A 17,661-nucleotide genomic window follows, 5' to 3' on the forward strand; every position below is an offset into this window, starting at 1 on the left:
TGACTCTATTCATTTCCCACATTCTCCCTCAGCTGAGGAAAATTGATAAACGAAAGAAGTATGGATGCATGCCTTGCCATCTCTTTCTAGTTTCTACTATATATTAACCCCTCAAACCCTCTTCATGAATGAAAGCTTAATTGTAAGAGGTGAATGTGACGCTCTGGCTTGAAATTCTGATCAAAGAAACTAGGTACTAGATAATGCTCAGGATATTCTAAATGCTTCTCACTATTAACTGATCACCATTATGGTACCACCTATTTTTTTTTCCCAATGAAACAAAGCTGCAAGATAGCTTCCCTAATACAATCTAATCCAGACATATCGAAGTACAGAGCTTTAGGGTACCACCTATTTGCTAGCAATATGGTACCAACTGAAGTAGGCAAAGAGCCGGTCCAACTAGCATTATGGTACCACCTATTTACTAGGTTTGCTTTGAGATGATCTCGATGGAAAGAATGTGGTGCCACCTATTTTTACCCCCGGAGGGGAATGGTAGCAAATTAAGTATTCGCAAAAGGATGTGCGAAAAGCACCAATAAAAGTGTGGATGGCTTTTCCAAAACGTCCACACAGTCCACGAGGTACCCGACAACTTTGGAGAAAGTGCAAAATAGATCGGTACCATGAAGTCCCAATAGCAAAATACATATTCATGAAGGGAATCATGAAGGGAAAGAAAACAAAGATTATGGTCTCCTGGCCCAATAGCAATTTTGCTGAAAACATATACCAAATACCCTTATTCATATCATACCAAATCCTCCAGGTGACCATTTAAAACCAAGGACTAATATATCATTGATATCCTTTATAATTTCTCGAAATTTCTGTGTTTTACAAGCACCAATATTAATTATATCATCTTTCCGATATTTTATTTTTAATTTATTTTTAGTTGATCCTACAACTTCTATCTAAAATTTTAGTAAAATTTATATTGATATGCGATATTTTCTTGATATTTCCATCGAATTTTTTTTTTTAAACTATCGATATTTATATGATTTTTGATATTTTGGTCATTGTTCGAAACCATTGAAGCTCCTTATTATGCCTTGCAGATCTAGCAACATGTAGAAATAACTCAACCTTCCAAACTTAACAATTATCTCATCCGCCACACTGAAAAAACTCTTTAACAAAACTGGATCTTATATTTCTATACTTTCACAGATTTGTAAGATCCAAGATAAATTTATAACTAAATGCCATATTAGCAACTTTAGAATGAGAAAATTGCAGTAAATGCAATTCATTTAGATAATTACATTAGCAATGAGTACACATGATAGGCATCGTGGTCTATCTTCAATCCAAAATAATGCGGAAAAGAAAAGTGCTTTCTTAGTAACACAAATCTCATTATATTTGCTGGGGCTATAAATTCCTGAAGAGAAGAAGTGGAAAAATTTCCATTTCCTTGTCCAAAGCTCTACTTCAATCGACAAGCTGGATCATGACTATTAAGATGGTGCTAATCATTGCCAACACATCCATCTCCAGAATATTGTGAGTTGATTGAAACCTGCTTGATACCTTGTTTGGAGCCTAGGAACTGCTGCATAAAGCTCAGAAAAGAAAGATGGGAAAAAGGGAATAAAACTTATAGGTCAAGTCTGTCCCAACTTCCAAGAGAAAACACCAGTCAAGTCTGAGTGAACTATATCGACCAGTGTGGTGGGGTAAGCCATGGATATCCAGATAAAAACTAACGCAAAAAGATTGTGTCACATCCGGGAACCGATCTTTTAACCTCTTCGTTTGCCAACTAGACAATCATCGGAACGAATTCCAAGGGGTTCTCAGACAATGGAGGGATACTATCTGTCTCCTCCCTATCTCCAGTCCTCTATAAATGCGCCTCTCAATGGTGTTCATCGCCCTCCAATTCCAATTCTATGCTGCAATGGCCAAGTCTATTTCCCTCTGCACACTTGCAGCCTCTCTGCTCGTTCTGCTTCATGCCAATGCTGCTTCTCCAGGTAACAATCCATCATTAGTCTAACATGTAAAGTTTCAATTTCTGAGGAAAGTTCGTTCAATTAGATCTGTAGGGGTGTTGCTATTTGTACTCGGGATTTGTTTGCCTCTAATCTTCCAATATTACCTTCATATTTTAATAGATCAAGAAAAAAGATACAAAATTAGACCAGGAAAAACACCGTCTCGTGTTGTGTTAAGAGTACTTAAGACACTAGGTTGATACAGACTTCGATGAACATAGGGATCTGATGATATATGTCTGTATTTGATGAACACACTGTCTATTTTGCTTAATTTGTTGTTTGTTTGTTTGTTTTTTATTTTTTGTTTTTATAGATTTTATGTTACTGGTTTTAATTCTGAATAAATAGGTTAATTTCAATTTCCTTTAATCATATGAATTTGAAATTAAATCTTGCAGGAGATGGTCATACTCCATCCACTGAGGAGATTGCCAAGGTAGACCCCAAGACTTGATTGCCATATTCATATGTGAACTAAAATGTGATATACAATTATATGTGTGTACAGTACTCATCCTCAAACTCTGTCATTTATGATCTTAGACTTGGTGTGTCCCCAATCCATCATTAACCTATACGAAGATGCAAGACTTGGAAACGTATGCTTGCAATTATGTGGATTGCTCTTCAATTCACAATGGCGGTCCATGCTTCAACCCCTCAAACGCCTTTAGTCATGCAGCCTTTGCCATGAATGCTTATTATCAGGAGCAACACCAGTGTTTTGGTAACTCTGGACTCATATCTATTACTGATCCAAGTATGTATGATATTTTCTACTTTGCGTTTTAAGTGATTAGTTGCAAGCTATGGGGTTAGTGATTTAGATTTTTCATTTTTTCGGCAGGCTATGGGAACTGCTACTTTGCAGGTAGAAAAGAGACGGTTTCCTCTTCAGCAGCTCTGGTAAAAACTTTAAAGTTAATTACAAATACTTGTTTTTACTTTGTCTGTTTGCATTAGTTCTTTACAGAAGGGTGTTTGCATTCCAGCTCTTGTATTGGTGTAGTATAGTAAGCTGGTGTGAGAAGTGTAGTTTTCCATTGCAGTATATGTATCCTACACTTTACCATTTCCTTTTGTGAGTTTATCCACTCCAGTTTTGGATTTAAGCATAGTTCATATCAGTGTTTAAGTCTTTATTAAGAGTTCTTGACATCCTTGTGGCTGTATTTCTTTAGAGTGAGTTCCTTTGTTGCAACTCTTTAAAATGGCATGGGATTGCAAAATAGTCCCCAAGTTCTGGTTGTATGTTTGTTTGTCCCTGGCTTTGTTTTCGGCTGGAGTCTAGTTGTAGCTCGTCAAGCGTAGTGTGGATATCTTGTCAATATTTTATACTACCTCTTTTTGTACTGAATTGTAATGCTTATTGTGTTATTACTAATTTCAGAGTGCATGGTGTGTTGCAAAGCCAACGGCCACTGACAATCTTCTACAATTGAACATTGACTTCGCTTGTAGTCATGTCAACTGTAGTGTTATTGAACCCCGTGGTGAATGCCAATTACCAGACGCTATAATGAACCACGCATCTGTTGCCATGAATCTTTACTATCAATCTTTTGGCAGAACAGATATGAGCTGTTATTTTCAGTCCACAGGCATGGTTGTGATTGAAGATCCAAGTAAGTATTTTTTTGCTTTTTGGCATTTAATTGTGGAGTTTCCATGCGCAAATGAAATCATATCTATAATACGGTGTTCTGTACTTTCTTTATAGGTTCTGGAACTTGTGTCTATGAAGGGGTTTTCCCTGACAGCGAACCTGTGACTCCTGTCCATGCAAAAGGGAAAAGTAGGGCCTTTTCTGCAACATCAGTTGGAGTTATGGTGATGGGGTCGATCATTGGTTGTGCGCTGGTGGCAGTGGCTATATATGTTATGCTCTGGCTTCGTCAGCCCCGCCCGCCAGTGGTAAAGGAAGTTCACATGGACCCATTGCCACAGCCATTGTATCAACCACCAGAGCCATCAGCTTCCCCAGCTCCTGTTGAGGGTTCTTATTAGTTATTATATATAGTATGAAAGAGTCATGTTGATGGTTTTGGTTCTCTTTAGGATGGTTTACTCTTGTTTCTTTCCTTTCCAGTAAGTTCTCTCTCTGAAATTTTCAACAGGCCAAAAAGGCAAAAAAAGGGTCTATCTTGAGTCGTTGTAATCTTCGTCATGATGGCATTGCATGCGGTTTTGCTGTTTATGTTATGGAAATTGTCGTGTTAGTTTTATATTGTTCGAATTGGGAGGGAAAACTAATTAAATACAAGCCTACTCGAATACGTCCCATAATTAATACAAACATCAGGCGCACCCGTTAGAAATTGTTTTTGATTTCCAATTTGATTTTGGTCTTCTAGTTTGCAATGCAAAACGAGAAACATATCATCCGGCCCATTGTCTCTGTGGATCGGCTACAGGAAAGAGAGACCAGTTTCTGCGTTGGATTCTTAGTACTAGACCTTGTTGATGGGCCTGTTACTACTAATCATTTCTTTTTTCTTTAAAAAAAAAAAACTAAAAATAACACAACCGTTGTTCTTCAGCATTCCAGCCGCTTCCCTGCACAAGTCCAAATTTCCAGCTAGATAGCTTTGCCTTTAGAGATTTAGTCATGGAATGAATGAGTATCATCCCATTGTTCTTTAACCAGATTCACCGCTGGATAAGAGTTTAATTCCATCGGTTATAGGCTATGTCTCAAAGCCATTTTTAATCCAAAATATAATATTTCAAGTGCTTCTATAAAGAATGCAAATTTCTTCATGTCTATCAAATTTCCACTCCTAATTTATTTATGTCTATCAAAATTGCTAGTTGATTTTCCAATTTGATGAATTGCACTTTTAACATTTTTTTTCAATATGAGTTTGGAACCCAGCTTAATTGGGAGGCTCAGACCCCACGTTGGTTTCATTTATTATATTGATATTTTGCAACTGGGGGACATAAAACCTGAATTTCTGTAGCATGGAGAACAATTACAATAATCCTCTTAAAGTACATCTTAAATAATAGCATGAGTCTCATCTAACCAAACATCATCTAAACCATCAATACTAGCAAGGTGCGCAAGCCTGTGCGTTACACCATTTAATTCACGGTAGATATGTCTAATTCTACATGACTAAAAAACATAAAGATAAGACTTACAATCATCCTCATCCTACGCCTAGTCCCGTAGTCCGCAGTTAACAACAATGCCTGGTTCTACGCCACCAACTTTGTCCCCAGAAAGCGAATGAGGCTTTTAAGCAAGGACTTAAAAATTGAGATTTTTGTCGAAATATCAGCAAAATTTTCGTTTTCTCAGGTTGGCGATATTTTCACCATATACCATGATAATTTTATATGATATTTTCGACATATTACGATATTTCCGAAAATTTCATAAATTTGGACGAAATTCACGAAATTTTGCTCTTTGTCTCGTGGCCCAGCAGCCCAAATTGGGCCCAATTTGCCAATTTGGAATCAAAATTCCGAAAAAAAGGGCAAACCACCGCCATTACCCTTGTACATTCAAACAAGGCAACCATTCGTCCATTCCTGCTGGGAAAGGATCTCATCTTTTTATATATATTGTTTCTTCGTAAATCTCTTCTTTTTTATGTCTACTTTTTAGGTGGTACTATTGAAATTGGATAGTTTATTTACAATAAATAATCAGATTTATTATTTTAAATACTTTGTACATAAATAAACTACTAATTTTATATATGAGAATTAGTAAAATATCAAGATTATAAATATTCACTAAATTAAGTTTCAATAAATGTCTGCTCAATGTAGAGTTATATACTAATGCATTTTAAATTATACTAATTTATTATGTAATCATGTTTAATATATAGTTTTTTTAAATAGTAGATAATTGAATCACCATTTGTCCAAATTTGTTCATGTTGTAGATTGGTGTGAATCACCATGTGAATTATTATATATGGAAATCTGAATGGAGTAAATTTCTTATCTTTTTGTGTTATTTCAATTCTTGCCTTTATATATTCTGCACATGGATCCCATTTCAAAAAAATATTCTGCACACGGATTGTATTGGAATAGAATCAAACATGGGAGATAGGCGACCCCTGCACTTCAATTTCTTCTCTTCTCTGAAGCAGGTTCATCAATTTCTTTGTTACCCAGATTAAAGTTTTAGTCTTTTTGTATTTTTGGTGTTGAATTTGGTTCTATTTTGTTGGTTTTAATTGGATAGGTTGAGAAGAGATTGAAACTAGAATACCCATCTGAACAATCGACTCCATCACAATCACCATTGGTAGAAAGCAACAGGTTATTAACAGAATCATTAAGCTCACCCATATACCTTGATTTGGATCCCTCCAACAACAACAACCATTACAGTTCTAGCACACTCCAAGACAGTAGTGAAGCCCCTGAAGTATTCCTCTCATGCTCTCCACAGTTTATACCAACCCAAGAGAACCCAACTCAGCCAAATGCCCTGAATGACCCTAAAACTATCAATGACACTGAAGGTGAAGCCATCGTCGATGATATTGAACGGTTGATTCAACTCTTGGGTTTGTCAAGTTGCCAGGAAAAAGATGAAGAAAAGGCTGGTTTGGAGTTGAAGTGTGGAGGTAGTGAAAATGGGGGCAATTCTTGTCATTGTGAAGGCGGGTTTTATGAGAAGATTGTTGGGGTGAAGGGGCCAAAGTGTGGGAGAGAAGTGGAGAGGTTGGAGGGTTGGATTAACTACTTTTTGAATGGTAATGGGGAGGGAAAGATTGAGCCTTTCAGGCTGGCACATTTGCTTTTGAGTAAAGCTGCTTTTGTCTCTGAGGGTGCTGATCATGGTTTTGGAGACTTGGACTTCCCTTCAACGATTGGGGATTTTCTGCGCAATGATCCTCCAACAGAGTAATATGGCACAAGATCTATTTGTTGTTATTGTTTCTCTTAAAAGATGGTGCTTCATAATTTCATGTATCAGCTTGATGTAAGGTAAGGATGTTGTGAATATTACATTTGCAGAGTTTCTTTGTAAAAAGTTCTTAATGAATATGATTTGGTTATCCTTTTTCCAACAGTAATATGGTTGTATTCATCGTATATTTGATGTTGCTTGCATTTTAACATGGTACAGAAACATGCATTATTAGCTAATCAATGCAGGAGGAAAACAGTAAGATGATGAGCAAATTCAGATTCTTTTTTATCTTTTATCTTATTTGATGCTCTGAACTCAATTTTCATTTGAAAAGCTTCTTTGGCAGCCAAGTAACTGTTGGACTTATAAAATGAAAGATCAGGATATGATTTTACAAAATCGTGAATGAATTTGCTTGTAAAAGGAATTTTATTTCACAACAATAAACAATTATTACATGATGAGCATTGTTCCATCTCTGATACAACTTTGCAACTTCAATCTAACCTGTTAAATATTCTTAGTTCTGAGAAATACACCATGGTTCTTGAACTATATTGCCTTTTTCAGCTTCAAAAGAGCAGACAACACCTCATTCATTATAGGTCGCTGCTCGGGATTTTGGTTGGTGCAAAACAAGGCTAGCTTGAGCAGCTCTTCTGCATTTGCCACCTGTTCCTCGGAGATATTTAAAGTTAGCATCGGGTCCAGAACTTCAAGAAGCGAATCTGATCCATCTGCAAGGGCTTTCTCCACTACTTGGTGCAAGCTCATTGGCAGCCCATTTCCTTCCATGAGTCCTGTTGGCCTTTGTCTTGTCAGTAACTCCATCACTATTACACCAAAGCTGAAGACGTCTACCTTGGTTGTGATTTTCCTCATGTATGCAAACTCTGCAGACATACGTTTTAAGCATATAAGAGGGGAAGCAATGGCAGTGTAATTTTCAGAAGAAGGGTGAAAATGAAAAAGAAAAAAAAAAGAAAAAAAGAGAAAAACTAAATGGAGATGAGTTTATAATTGAGAGCAGCCAGCAAAATGTCACCTGGTGCTAAGTAGCCAATTGTGCCTTGGAAAGCTGATGCCGTGGAAAGGCTACTCCCATCCTGGAGATGAACACCCAACATTCTAGCTGTTCCAAAATCACTCACATGGGCCTCCCAATCCTCATCCAACAAGATGTTAGAAGGCTTCAAGTCGCAATGAACGATGGGAAAATCATAGCCTGAATGCAGGTAATCCAGTCCACTTGCTATAGAGATTAAAATATTGATTCTCTGAGAGAATGTCAATCTCCACTGATTCATCCCATCTTCATGTATAATGTTCTCCAGGTTTCCATTCTCCATGTATTCCAGAACCAAGGCCTTTAATTTCCCGCTCTCCCATGCATAGCCAAGTACCTTCACCAAATTCCTGTGCCTTAGTTGACTCAGTGTCTTGATTTCTCTATTGAAGCATTTATCTGACTCAACTGAGAATTCCTGGAGATTCAATCTCTTTATGGCTACTATCTGCTCATCTTCCAGTTGACCCTTGTACACAGTACTCAACCTGCTTGTGCCTAAAATGTTCTCTTTGCTAAAGAAACTAGTGGCATTTTCTAAATCCTTTTGATCAAACCTCTTGAGTGCCAAAGCTGCAGCACACTCTGGTTCTGGATTTTCAATCTTTTCTGGCTTACACATTTTGGTGAACCGGCTGTGGATTAGGAAAATGATCACTAAAATAAGCAGTACAGAAATTATTCCAAGCGCCACGAGAACATACATGGTTGTCTTGGATATCCGGTGTGAACTTTTCTTGCATGTCTTGAGCAGTTTGTTTCCACAGAGATCCGGGTTTCCTACCAAGCTGGATGCATTTATACTTCTGAATAGTCCGGTGTCTGGAACAGGGCCTTCAAGTTGATTGAAAGAGAGGTTCAAGTGTTTCAAGCTGGTAAAATTGGTAAAGCTCTCACGGATAACTCCCCTCAGAAAATTCTGGGAAAGATCAAGGGAGCTAAGATGCTTCAGATTTGTCAACTTTTCTGGGAGTTCACCATCTAAGTGATTCCTTGAAAGGTTCAAGCTTGTGAAGGTGTCCATCTTAGCAAAAACTTCAGCTTGAATTGGCCCAGAAAGTTTGTTACCTGACAGATCAAGAGAGTACAAATTCCTGCAGCCTTCTAGTGCTACAGGAATCATCCCTGAAAGATTATTGTTGGAAATGTCAATGGCCTGCACCATTTCCAACATGCCAAGCTCGTCTGGAATGCTGCCATCCAAGAAATTGTATGAGAAATTCAAATATATCTGCATGCTTTTCATCCCTGAGATCACAGACCCTGGAATGGGTCCTGAGAGATGATTGTGAGAGAGATCCAGAGTCGTTAGCCGATTAAGGTGAGCCATGCTTTTCGGAATGGAACCATTGAGCATATTACCTTGGAGGTTTAAGTATGAAAGCAACTCAAGTTTTGAGACAGTATCTGGAATTGGACCGGTCAGTTTGTTTTGCTGCAACTCTAGAACAGTTAGCTCTTTTAGCTCAAAAAGTTTCTCAGGGATGGCTCCTTCTAAAGCATTGTCGTGCAGGGATAGCCCTTGTAGGTGAGAGAGATTAGACAGCTGTGGTGGAACTGGACCTGAGAATCTATTCTCAGCAAGTGTGAGGATGATAAGTTGGTTTAGTTGGCCAATCTCTGGTGGAATTTGTCCGACAAATGAATTGGAGGTGGCTCTCAAAACCCTGAGATTGGAAAGTTTTCCAAATCCGGGTTTCAGATAACCACTAAAGTTGTTCAGGCCCAAATCTAGAGTGAGAAGACTAGTGCAATTGAAGAGGTCATCTGGGATTTCTCCGAACAATTTATTGGATCCAACAGAAAGGAAATTAAGCTTCGGCAACTGCCCCAGACCCTGAGGTATTTTTCCAGTTATTCTATTATAAGCCAAGCTTATAACTTGAAGAATGGTACAGTTGGTGATACTAGATGGTATGGATCCCTCAAGAAGGTTGCCATTCATGGAGAGGTTTTTAAGATTATAAAGCAACCCTATGTTTGATGGAAGTTCCCCTGTTAGAGAATTTAAGCTCATTGACAGATATGTTAGATTTGTCAAGCTTGTCAAGGATGAGGGGATCTCTCCGGTAAACTTATTGGAGTGCAGGGTCAATACTTGCAATGATCTTAAAGATCCAAGCTCGGATGGTATTGTCCCAGTTAACTCATTTTCTGAAAGTCCTAAATGGGTTAATGATTTCAGCTGAAAAATGGAGAGTGGAATTGTAGAGTTTAGCCTATTCTTGTACAATCTCAATGTTTCTAAATGAACCAAACTTCCAAGCTCAGAGGGAATGCTTCCGGTGAAATGATTCTCGTAAAGTTCAAGGTTAACAAGCTTCTTACACCGACTTAGTTCAGAAGGGATTTCCCCAACAAAGGAATTATCAAACACTACCAGTTGTTCTAAATTTGACAGATTCCCTAGCTCCCTAGGTATTGCACCGGACAACTGGTTTTTACTTAAATCAACCTCTTTGAAAGCTGCCAACTTACCCATGGAAGCAGGTAATGAGCCTACAAAGTTGTTGCCACTTGCTATAAGAAGCTCAAGATTAACAAGATTTCCTATGTTTGATGGGAGTTTGCCAGTGAGGTTATTAAATTCCGCACCAAACAAAGACAAGTTTCTACAGTTGCAAATGCTCTCCGGCATGCTTCCACTCAAAAGGTTATCACCCAAATCTAATAACTGCAGATTACTAAGGTTTCCTAGTTCTGGTGGAATTGAACCCGAAAGAGAATTTTGATACAGAGCAAGTAGAGAAAGTTGGGAGCAAAGTCCCAGCTCAGCTGGAATATGTCCAGTGAATGAGTTTGAAGTTAGATCAAGAACCTGGAGGCCTGAAATGTTTCCGAGGAAGGGTGAGATCACGCCTGTGAGCTGCTTTTCTGCCAGAGAAATTGAAATGACTTGATTTGTCGAGGGGTCACAGGCAACGCCAGACCAATTGCAGTGATGGCTTGCGTCTGACGTCCAATCTGCAAGTGTTCCATTCGGGTCGCTGGTGATGGATTTCTTGAACGCCTTCAAGGCCTCGACTTCAACCTCCAAGCTTGGCTGAGCAGACAGACCAGCAAGTAGAACAGAACAGACTATGACTATGACCAAACTGACACTATGAGACTCCATTGTAATGCACAAACCAGCTGATGAGCAATGAAGGATGATGAAGCTTTTTATATAGATACACTATCTAATCCATGGTCCCCCAAAGAAAACTGGTATGGACTCATCCCAAGTCAAATCGTCAACGAGTGATAAAAAGGAGGAAGAAAATATGATTCTTTGAATCATATTGAGTTTATAATTCGACTTTGAACTCCACCCAAAATGACAAAACCTATCAGTAGCCTTTAGAGATAAGCATGTATCCCTTGGTCAATCAAGTTTGAGCATAATGTGATTGATTATATTCCCTTTTCATTCTTGCACTCGAGGACATGAAACTTATAAATACAATATATATGGGAAGCTTGTCATTCAGGACTGAATGGAGTCTGAGCTACTTTATGTGCCTATAAAGCGGTTTAGACCGCATACAGTGTGCGCATAAAGCACAAGTTGCATATAGAGGCCAAAGTGATGAGTAGGCTCGACTCTCAGTTTTGTTTTCGGGGGATGAAAATACAAGAACTAGTACAGAGTTTGGATTGAGCTTAGCAGAAAATGACAGGTTTGAAGATTTAGATTCGTTGAAAAGATTGGTCAAGGCATGGCCTTCATTGTCGTTAAGGGTTGGTGATGAAAGGGCAAACAAGTTGAGATATGTACTGTCTTTTACTGGTAAATGTACTTCGATCGACATCAATCTCTTCACTTTCATGTGAGACTTCAGAAACAAATGAAGAGATTAGAGACCAGAGGGTTGTGCTAATTGATTCCAAACCTATTCTAGGGAATCAGCTATATATGATTCTAGAACTTCTAGCTACCCACCAACAGCCCACTTGACTGTGCTTCGTTGATGATTACTCTCGTGACTCATTTTTTTACTACACTTCAATTCAGTAACTTTGGGATGAGTCATGACTCAGTTTTTTACTACACTTCAATTCTCTTATCGAATTATTAGGTCTTAAGAGAAACTTTAAAACATCGTTTGGTTCGTAGATTAAATGCTATATATGGGATGAGTCATGACTCAGTTTTTTACTACACTTCAATTTTCTTATCGAATTGTTAGGTCTTAAGAGAAACTTTAAAACATCGTTTGGTTCGTAGATTAAAGGCTATAAATTTACTGTTTTTCATATAAATCATGTAAAAAAAATTCCAAGCGGACCAGAAGATGTTTGTGGTTTTACTGCCCATATAAGAATAAGAAAAAGGAGATGGAGTACCTAAGTCGATGTAGAAATATTTGTACTGCTATATTGCAATGAAAATGGTAACTACTCTGGCAATTGATAATCTGATAGTAGTATGGGAACTGTACAACGTGTAAAGGACATAAGGCTGAGAACAGGTTACCGTGACTATTCCTATACCAATTCCAGAAGATACTAATAGCCACTTATGTGGACTTTGGATTCCCACATACACACTCCCCCGAAACGACACGGTGCACATGCGTTACAACTTAGAACTGCATTGCCATTGTTTGAAGTAGATGACAGTTTTTTCATTCCCACAAGGCCACAACCCTACAATTGACTATGCTGTAAGCCTGTAAGTAATGCAATGTAATTTGAGATAAAAATAAAAATTTCGAATGTGATAACAGAATCCGTTATGTCTGATGTTATAATTAATGTGAAAACAAAAAATACTATAAGATATAACTTTAAACCTTATCTAACATTGTGAAGAGAAATACCACTAAATTACATACAGGTTATAACATGTCAGTTAAAATCAGAGTGCGGCGATTTTCACGTATAACTGATATTGGTCAGATGTAATTGCGTATTAATCATCAGAATTAGCAAGGATGCTAATTAACTCGTTAATAGCAGCACTATGCGTATATATAGATTCCCCTTTGAATTGAACCGTTCGTTTCGTGTTCTTATTCAAAGTTCAATGCTATGCGTTAAGCATGATCCAACTCCCACAATATAATCGGTTCAATGTGACTAGCCACCTCCTCATCGTTAACAAGTTATTACCATAACACAACCCAAGTTACAACCTATTAATCCACCTCAATTTGACAATTAATCACTATCAGTAAGCATATATGGACTATATATTTGGACCCCTTCCAACTTTTCAATGTCACACTACCCAGTTTTGTTATCTCTCAACCCCTAAACCCTAAAACAAAGCCATGGCTCAATCAAGTAGTGCGTCATCTCTTTCCATTCTGTTCCTTCTGCTCTTGTTCATCCACTTTCCTGGTATAATTGCCCAATCTTTCACTAGCAATTTTATGTTGCACATTCGTTGAGTACCTACTACCTAGATTAGGTTTTGCATTCTACTGGAACTTTTTTTTTTTGGTGTGAAATAATTTATTAAACAGATTTGGATACTGTACAAATTAAAGTTGCACCTGTAATTTGCAGTCTTTGTTTTTTTTTTTTTTTTTTTTTTTTACCTTTTAAATTGTGTAGGAGGGCCTATAAAGCTTGTTAGTTGGGATGAGAATAAGACCTGGTGTGCTGCTAAGCCTTCAGCAAACTGATTCAGAGCTTTTGCAAACATTCAGTTTGCAGTGGCGGCGTAGCCAGAAATATGAATTAGGAGGGTCATTTTTCAAATCATAATGATTATATTAAACAAAAATATAATTTTATCAAATAACATAAAATCGCATATGTTTATTGTTAAAAAAATAATTTAAATATACTAGTTTATATATCATTCTTTGGATAAAAGAAAATCATAAATTATTAACATACTCAAACATAATAGATATCTTCAAACCAATTATAATTGTTTGCGATGATTGCTCTTAATTATTTTGAACTCTATACATGGTGGTCTCATCATCAATACAAGCAAATATATCTTTCCCAATATATGTAATGATACTGCCACTCATCCACATATCTTCCATTTGGTTTCAGAAATCACTATTTATGATCTTCATGGTAGAATAAATTAAATTAACTAATCTCTAAAAAAATTTAAACTTTGTAATGAATTAAAGAAATTTCTTTAATTGAAGTGATTTATTAACAAGGTAACAAATCTTACTCTCTTGTTGATTTCAAGTCTTGCCGTTCCTAGGAGATCGAGAAACAAATTCTTTGGGAAATATAGTTAACAGCATAGAAATATGACTAGGAGAAAGAAAAAAAAAAACACAAATAAATATGAGGTAATCATTGATTAATTGATCAATTAATAAAATATAGTAGAAATTTAAAAAGAATGTTGGAGTCTTGCAAGTCCAAGTTGCACGTGGGTACGCAAATTATTTTGGCTGTCAGAAGGGTCAAATCACATATTAAAATATAATATTTACATAGAAACATCTAAAATTTCAACCAATCAGGAGAAGGGTCAAATGACCCTGCTGGCCCTAATGTGCCTACGCCCTTGCAAGCACCTGCAACCAATTGAAGGATTGCAAGGTGACACAAGAAGGAGGCTCATGCTAAAACCCCAACTCTCTCAGAGCAAGTCCATCCGTTGAGCTTGACCGGTCAAGACTATTCACTGCTTTTTTGCCTTGTATTTCCACTATTAAGGTTGGCAGGTCAGATACTGTTCACAAAATGTCAAGAATGGTCACTTTTGTAGTCAATTCTATTCTGACTACGAAAGTGACCATTCTTGACATTTTGTGAACAGTATCTGACCAGCCAACCTCAATAGTGGAAATACAAGGCAAAAAAGCAGTGAATAGTCTTGACCGGTCAAGCTCAACTGGTGAACTTGCTCTCATTAACCATGCCTCAGTGGTGATGAATCTTTACTATAAGGCGGTAGGCCAAAACAGTTGGAATTGTGACTTCAGAGGATCTGCTCTTATCACTCAGACTGATCCAAGTAATGAATAGACTATATCAGTGTTAACTTTGATTTACATTATATGAACTTTGCTCTTACGATGATGAATTTACTGTTCGGTCTTGCAGGTTACGGTAGCTGCAAGTATGCATAGCAGGTGTACAAGGTTTCTCGATTTTAATTGCCTAGCTAGAATAATATGAGAAGAAATCCCCATTGTTCCCTTGATTTGGTATTTTTCTAGGATTATTACTTTTAGTCGTTAATATTTGTAGTAGTGTGAAATTTTCATTTGGGTGTACTGAGGTTGGTATTTTTCAGCAAAGTGATTCCATACCTAGCCATGAAGCTCTCTTCTATAATGTCTTGTATGGAAACACTACTTCATCAACAAGTTAGAATTCTTGACTATCTTCTGGGAAAGCCGGAAGCATGTCCGGCGTAGTTTCATGTTTTACAGTGGGTCCCTCTCACCACAATTAACCCATTGTCATTGATTCAACCCTTAAAAGGTCAAAAACTGTTATGTCAATCTGTTCCCTCTGAAATGATTAGAAAGTGACTGGTACGAATCGAAATAAAGAGCTGGGGACGTTAGTCCCTCCATGTGTCGCATGTAATCGTTCTAATAACATTTGGCCATCCCCAGAACCTCCCCAGAAAATAAGAAAGTCTTGCGTAGGCTGGTACGAATCGACATAATTAAGAGCTGGGGACGTTAGTTCCTCCATGTGTAGCATGTAATCGTTCTAATAACATTTGGCGACATCCCCAGAACCTCCCCAGAAAATAAGAAAGTCTTGTGTAGACTGGTACGAATCTAAATAATTAAGAGCTGGGGACGTTAGTTCCTCCATGTGTAGCATTTAATCGTTCTAATAAAATTTGGCCATCCCCAGAAAATAAGGAAGTCTTGTGTAGAAATTAGTCGAGAGTCGAGAAAGGTTTCCGTATAAAACCCTAGAAGATGAAGCCTCAAGTGCCGCCGTTCGAAATTCCTCAACCCCAAGACTTGCTGGGAACACACAAGATTCACAGCTCAGGTGCTTGCCATGTCGAGTTCCCGGTTGTACATGCGCATCCTCTTTGGAGTTATCATTTGTCTGGGTAATTAATTCTTGCTTTATTAATGCGATTGGTCTGACTATGGTTATGGTAAACATATTAGTTTGTTTGTAAAATTGATATGCGATTGCTTGTTGTTGGGCTTTTGGGCCTCGGTTACAGAAAATAGATGTACATTAATCAAATTTTTGTCTAATGAGATTATGGGCCTAGGACCTTTGCTTCCTTACGTACATCTACATTTGTAGTATGTTTATGTTGATAAATGAACTATTTGACCCAAAAAAAAAAAAAAAAGGAAAAAGATTATGGTTCTGATTCAGCTGAAATTTGTTTCATTCTAAGTCAGATGAAATTTGATTCATTCTAATTAGTCCCTTTTAAGTTCTCGGTTCAGATTTTGCTTACCAACTGGAAATAAGATTAGATCTTTTACTACAAGGTTGATTGGGTTTGAAGCAAAATCGAATGAAGTTACAGATTTATGTTTTCAGATTCTGGATTTTATTTTATTTTAAATTTTTTTTTTTTGACTTACTGATCAGACAGTTCTATGGTCATTGTGTTGTTGCTGTCCGTTTTGCGTTGATGGACTGCTTATCAATTTTACCATATTAGTTTGTTTGTAAATGGATCTTAATGAGTTCTGATGGTTTCATTTAATTTGTTTCCTTTGACCAATTTTTTGCAGGACATATTCATATTTCACCTTTGAAGGCATTTGCACAGGTAATGCCCTAGTACATGCCTATATGAACTTGTAAAATGCTAGTATATGTGCCAATATCCTCATTACTGACCTGTGTGTATATGTGCTTATGTCCTCTTGTAGACTTGGTGTGTAGCCAATCCATCATTAGGTTATGATACTTCGGAAAACGTGGAAAGCTATGCATGCAATTACGTGGATTGCTCTTCAATTCACAGCGGAGATCCATGCTCTGTCCCCTCGAACTTGTTTAGTCGTGCATCCTTTGCCATGAATGCTTACTACCAACAGGGACATGATTGCACATTTGGTGGCTCTGGACTCAAATCTATTACTGATCCAAGTATGTATTTCATTGTCTCATAGGGCTGATAATTGATTAGTTGCAAGCTGTGTTGTTTGTGATTGTTTTATCATTTTGCAGGCTACGGAAACTGCAAATTTGTAGGTTCAGAAGAAATGATTTCTGCTCCAGCAGCTCTGGTAATGGATTTAAAGTTTAAATTATTCGCTTTTACTTCTGCCGGCTGGTTTCTAACTCTTTGTAGAAGGGTGTTTACATTTGAGCTATTGTAAAATGTGTAGTTATATACTGAAGAGGATATCTTTTATACGGTACTATACTAACTCCTGTTGTGCACTGGACTTTAAGGCTTTAACCATGTGCCTTTTCATATCATTTTTTAGTAGTTATTAACTTCATTGTGACGTGTTTTCTTCACAGTGAAAGTTCCTTTGCTGTATTTCTTTAGAACTGAAAATGTGTAGTTTTGTTTGTTGTTGCGTCTGTTTTTGCTGAAATCTTTAGATGTAGCTTCTCAGGCTTCCCACTGCTCATACTCTTAACTCTTTTCGTATAAACTATGATTATTGTGGTATTACAAATTACAGAGTAAATGGTGTATTGCAAAGCCAGCTGCCCCTTACAGTTTACTACAAATAAACATTGACTTCGCTTGTAGTAAAGTCGACTGTAGCGTAATTCAAACCGGTGGTGAATGCCAATTACCAGACACTATAATGAACCAC

At 37.4% G+C, this 17,661-nt stretch overlaps 4 protein-coding genes across 4 annotated transcripts; 3 read left to right on the top strand and 1 right to left on the bottom strand.

Annotated features, from left to right (window-relative positions):
• The first annotated feature begins 1,629 nt into the window (after positions 1 to 1,629).
• On the top strand, positions 1,630 to 4,145 carry LOC112203068 (glucan endo-1,3-beta-glucosidase 3). The gene is made up of 6 exons (XM_024344091.2): positions 1,630 to 1,991; positions 2,414 to 2,451; positions 2,559 to 2,775; positions 2,863 to 2,921; positions 3,406 to 3,640; positions 3,736 to 4,145. The coding sequence occupies exons 1-6, from the start codon at positions 1,865 to 1,867 to the stop codon at positions 4,020 to 4,022; spliced, it is 963 nt and encodes a 320-aa protein (XP_024199859.1). The 5' UTR covers positions 1,630 to 1,864; the 3' UTR covers positions 4,023 to 4,145.
• A 1,700-nt stretch (positions 4,146 to 5,845) lies between these two features.
• On the top strand, positions 5,846 to 7,612 carry LOC112166165. Its single transcript, XM_024302938.2, has 3 exons — positions 5,846 to 6,133; positions 6,229 to 6,980; positions 7,477 to 7,612. Exons 1-2 carry the CDS (start codon positions 6,083 to 6,085, stop codon positions 6,898 to 6,900), a joined length of 723 nt encoding a protein of 240 aa, XP_024158706.1. The 5' UTR covers positions 5,846 to 6,082; the 3' UTR covers positions 6,901 to 6,980; positions 7,477 to 7,612.
• Positions 7,309 to 11,805, bottom strand: LOC112166163 (LRR receptor-like serine/threonine-protein kinase FLS2). The gene is made up of 2 exons (XM_024302935.2): positions 7,952 to 11,805; positions 7,309 to 7,799 (listed from the first exon to the last, which is right to left on the bottom strand). The coding sequence occupies exons 1-2, from the start codon at positions 11,085 to 11,087 to the stop codon at positions 7,459 to 7,461; spliced, it is 3,477 nt and encodes a 1,158-aa protein (XP_024158703.1). The 5' UTR covers positions 11,088 to 11,805; the 3' UTR covers positions 7,309 to 7,458.
• A 4,105-nt stretch (positions 11,806 to 15,910) lies between these two features.
• Positions 15,911 to 17,446, top strand: LOC121049137 (glucan endo-1,3-beta-glucosidase-like). The gene is made up of 5 exons (XM_040505705.1): positions 15,911 to 15,965; positions 16,615 to 16,652; positions 16,756 to 16,975; positions 17,057 to 17,115; positions 17,441 to 17,446. Exons 1-5 carry the CDS (start codon positions 15,911 to 15,913, stop codon positions 17,444 to 17,446), a joined length of 378 nt encoding a protein of 125 aa, XP_040361639.1.
• Positions 17,447 to 17,661: the final 215 nt, after the last annotated feature.

This window comes from Rosa chinensis, chromosome 5 (assembly GCF_002994745.2).
Source record: "Rosa chinensis cultivar Old Blush chromosome 5, RchiOBHm-V2, whole genome shotgun sequence".
In the NCBI taxonomy this organism is placed as follows: Eukaryota; Viridiplantae; Streptophyta; class Magnoliopsida; order Rosales; family Rosaceae; genus Rosa; species Rosa chinensis.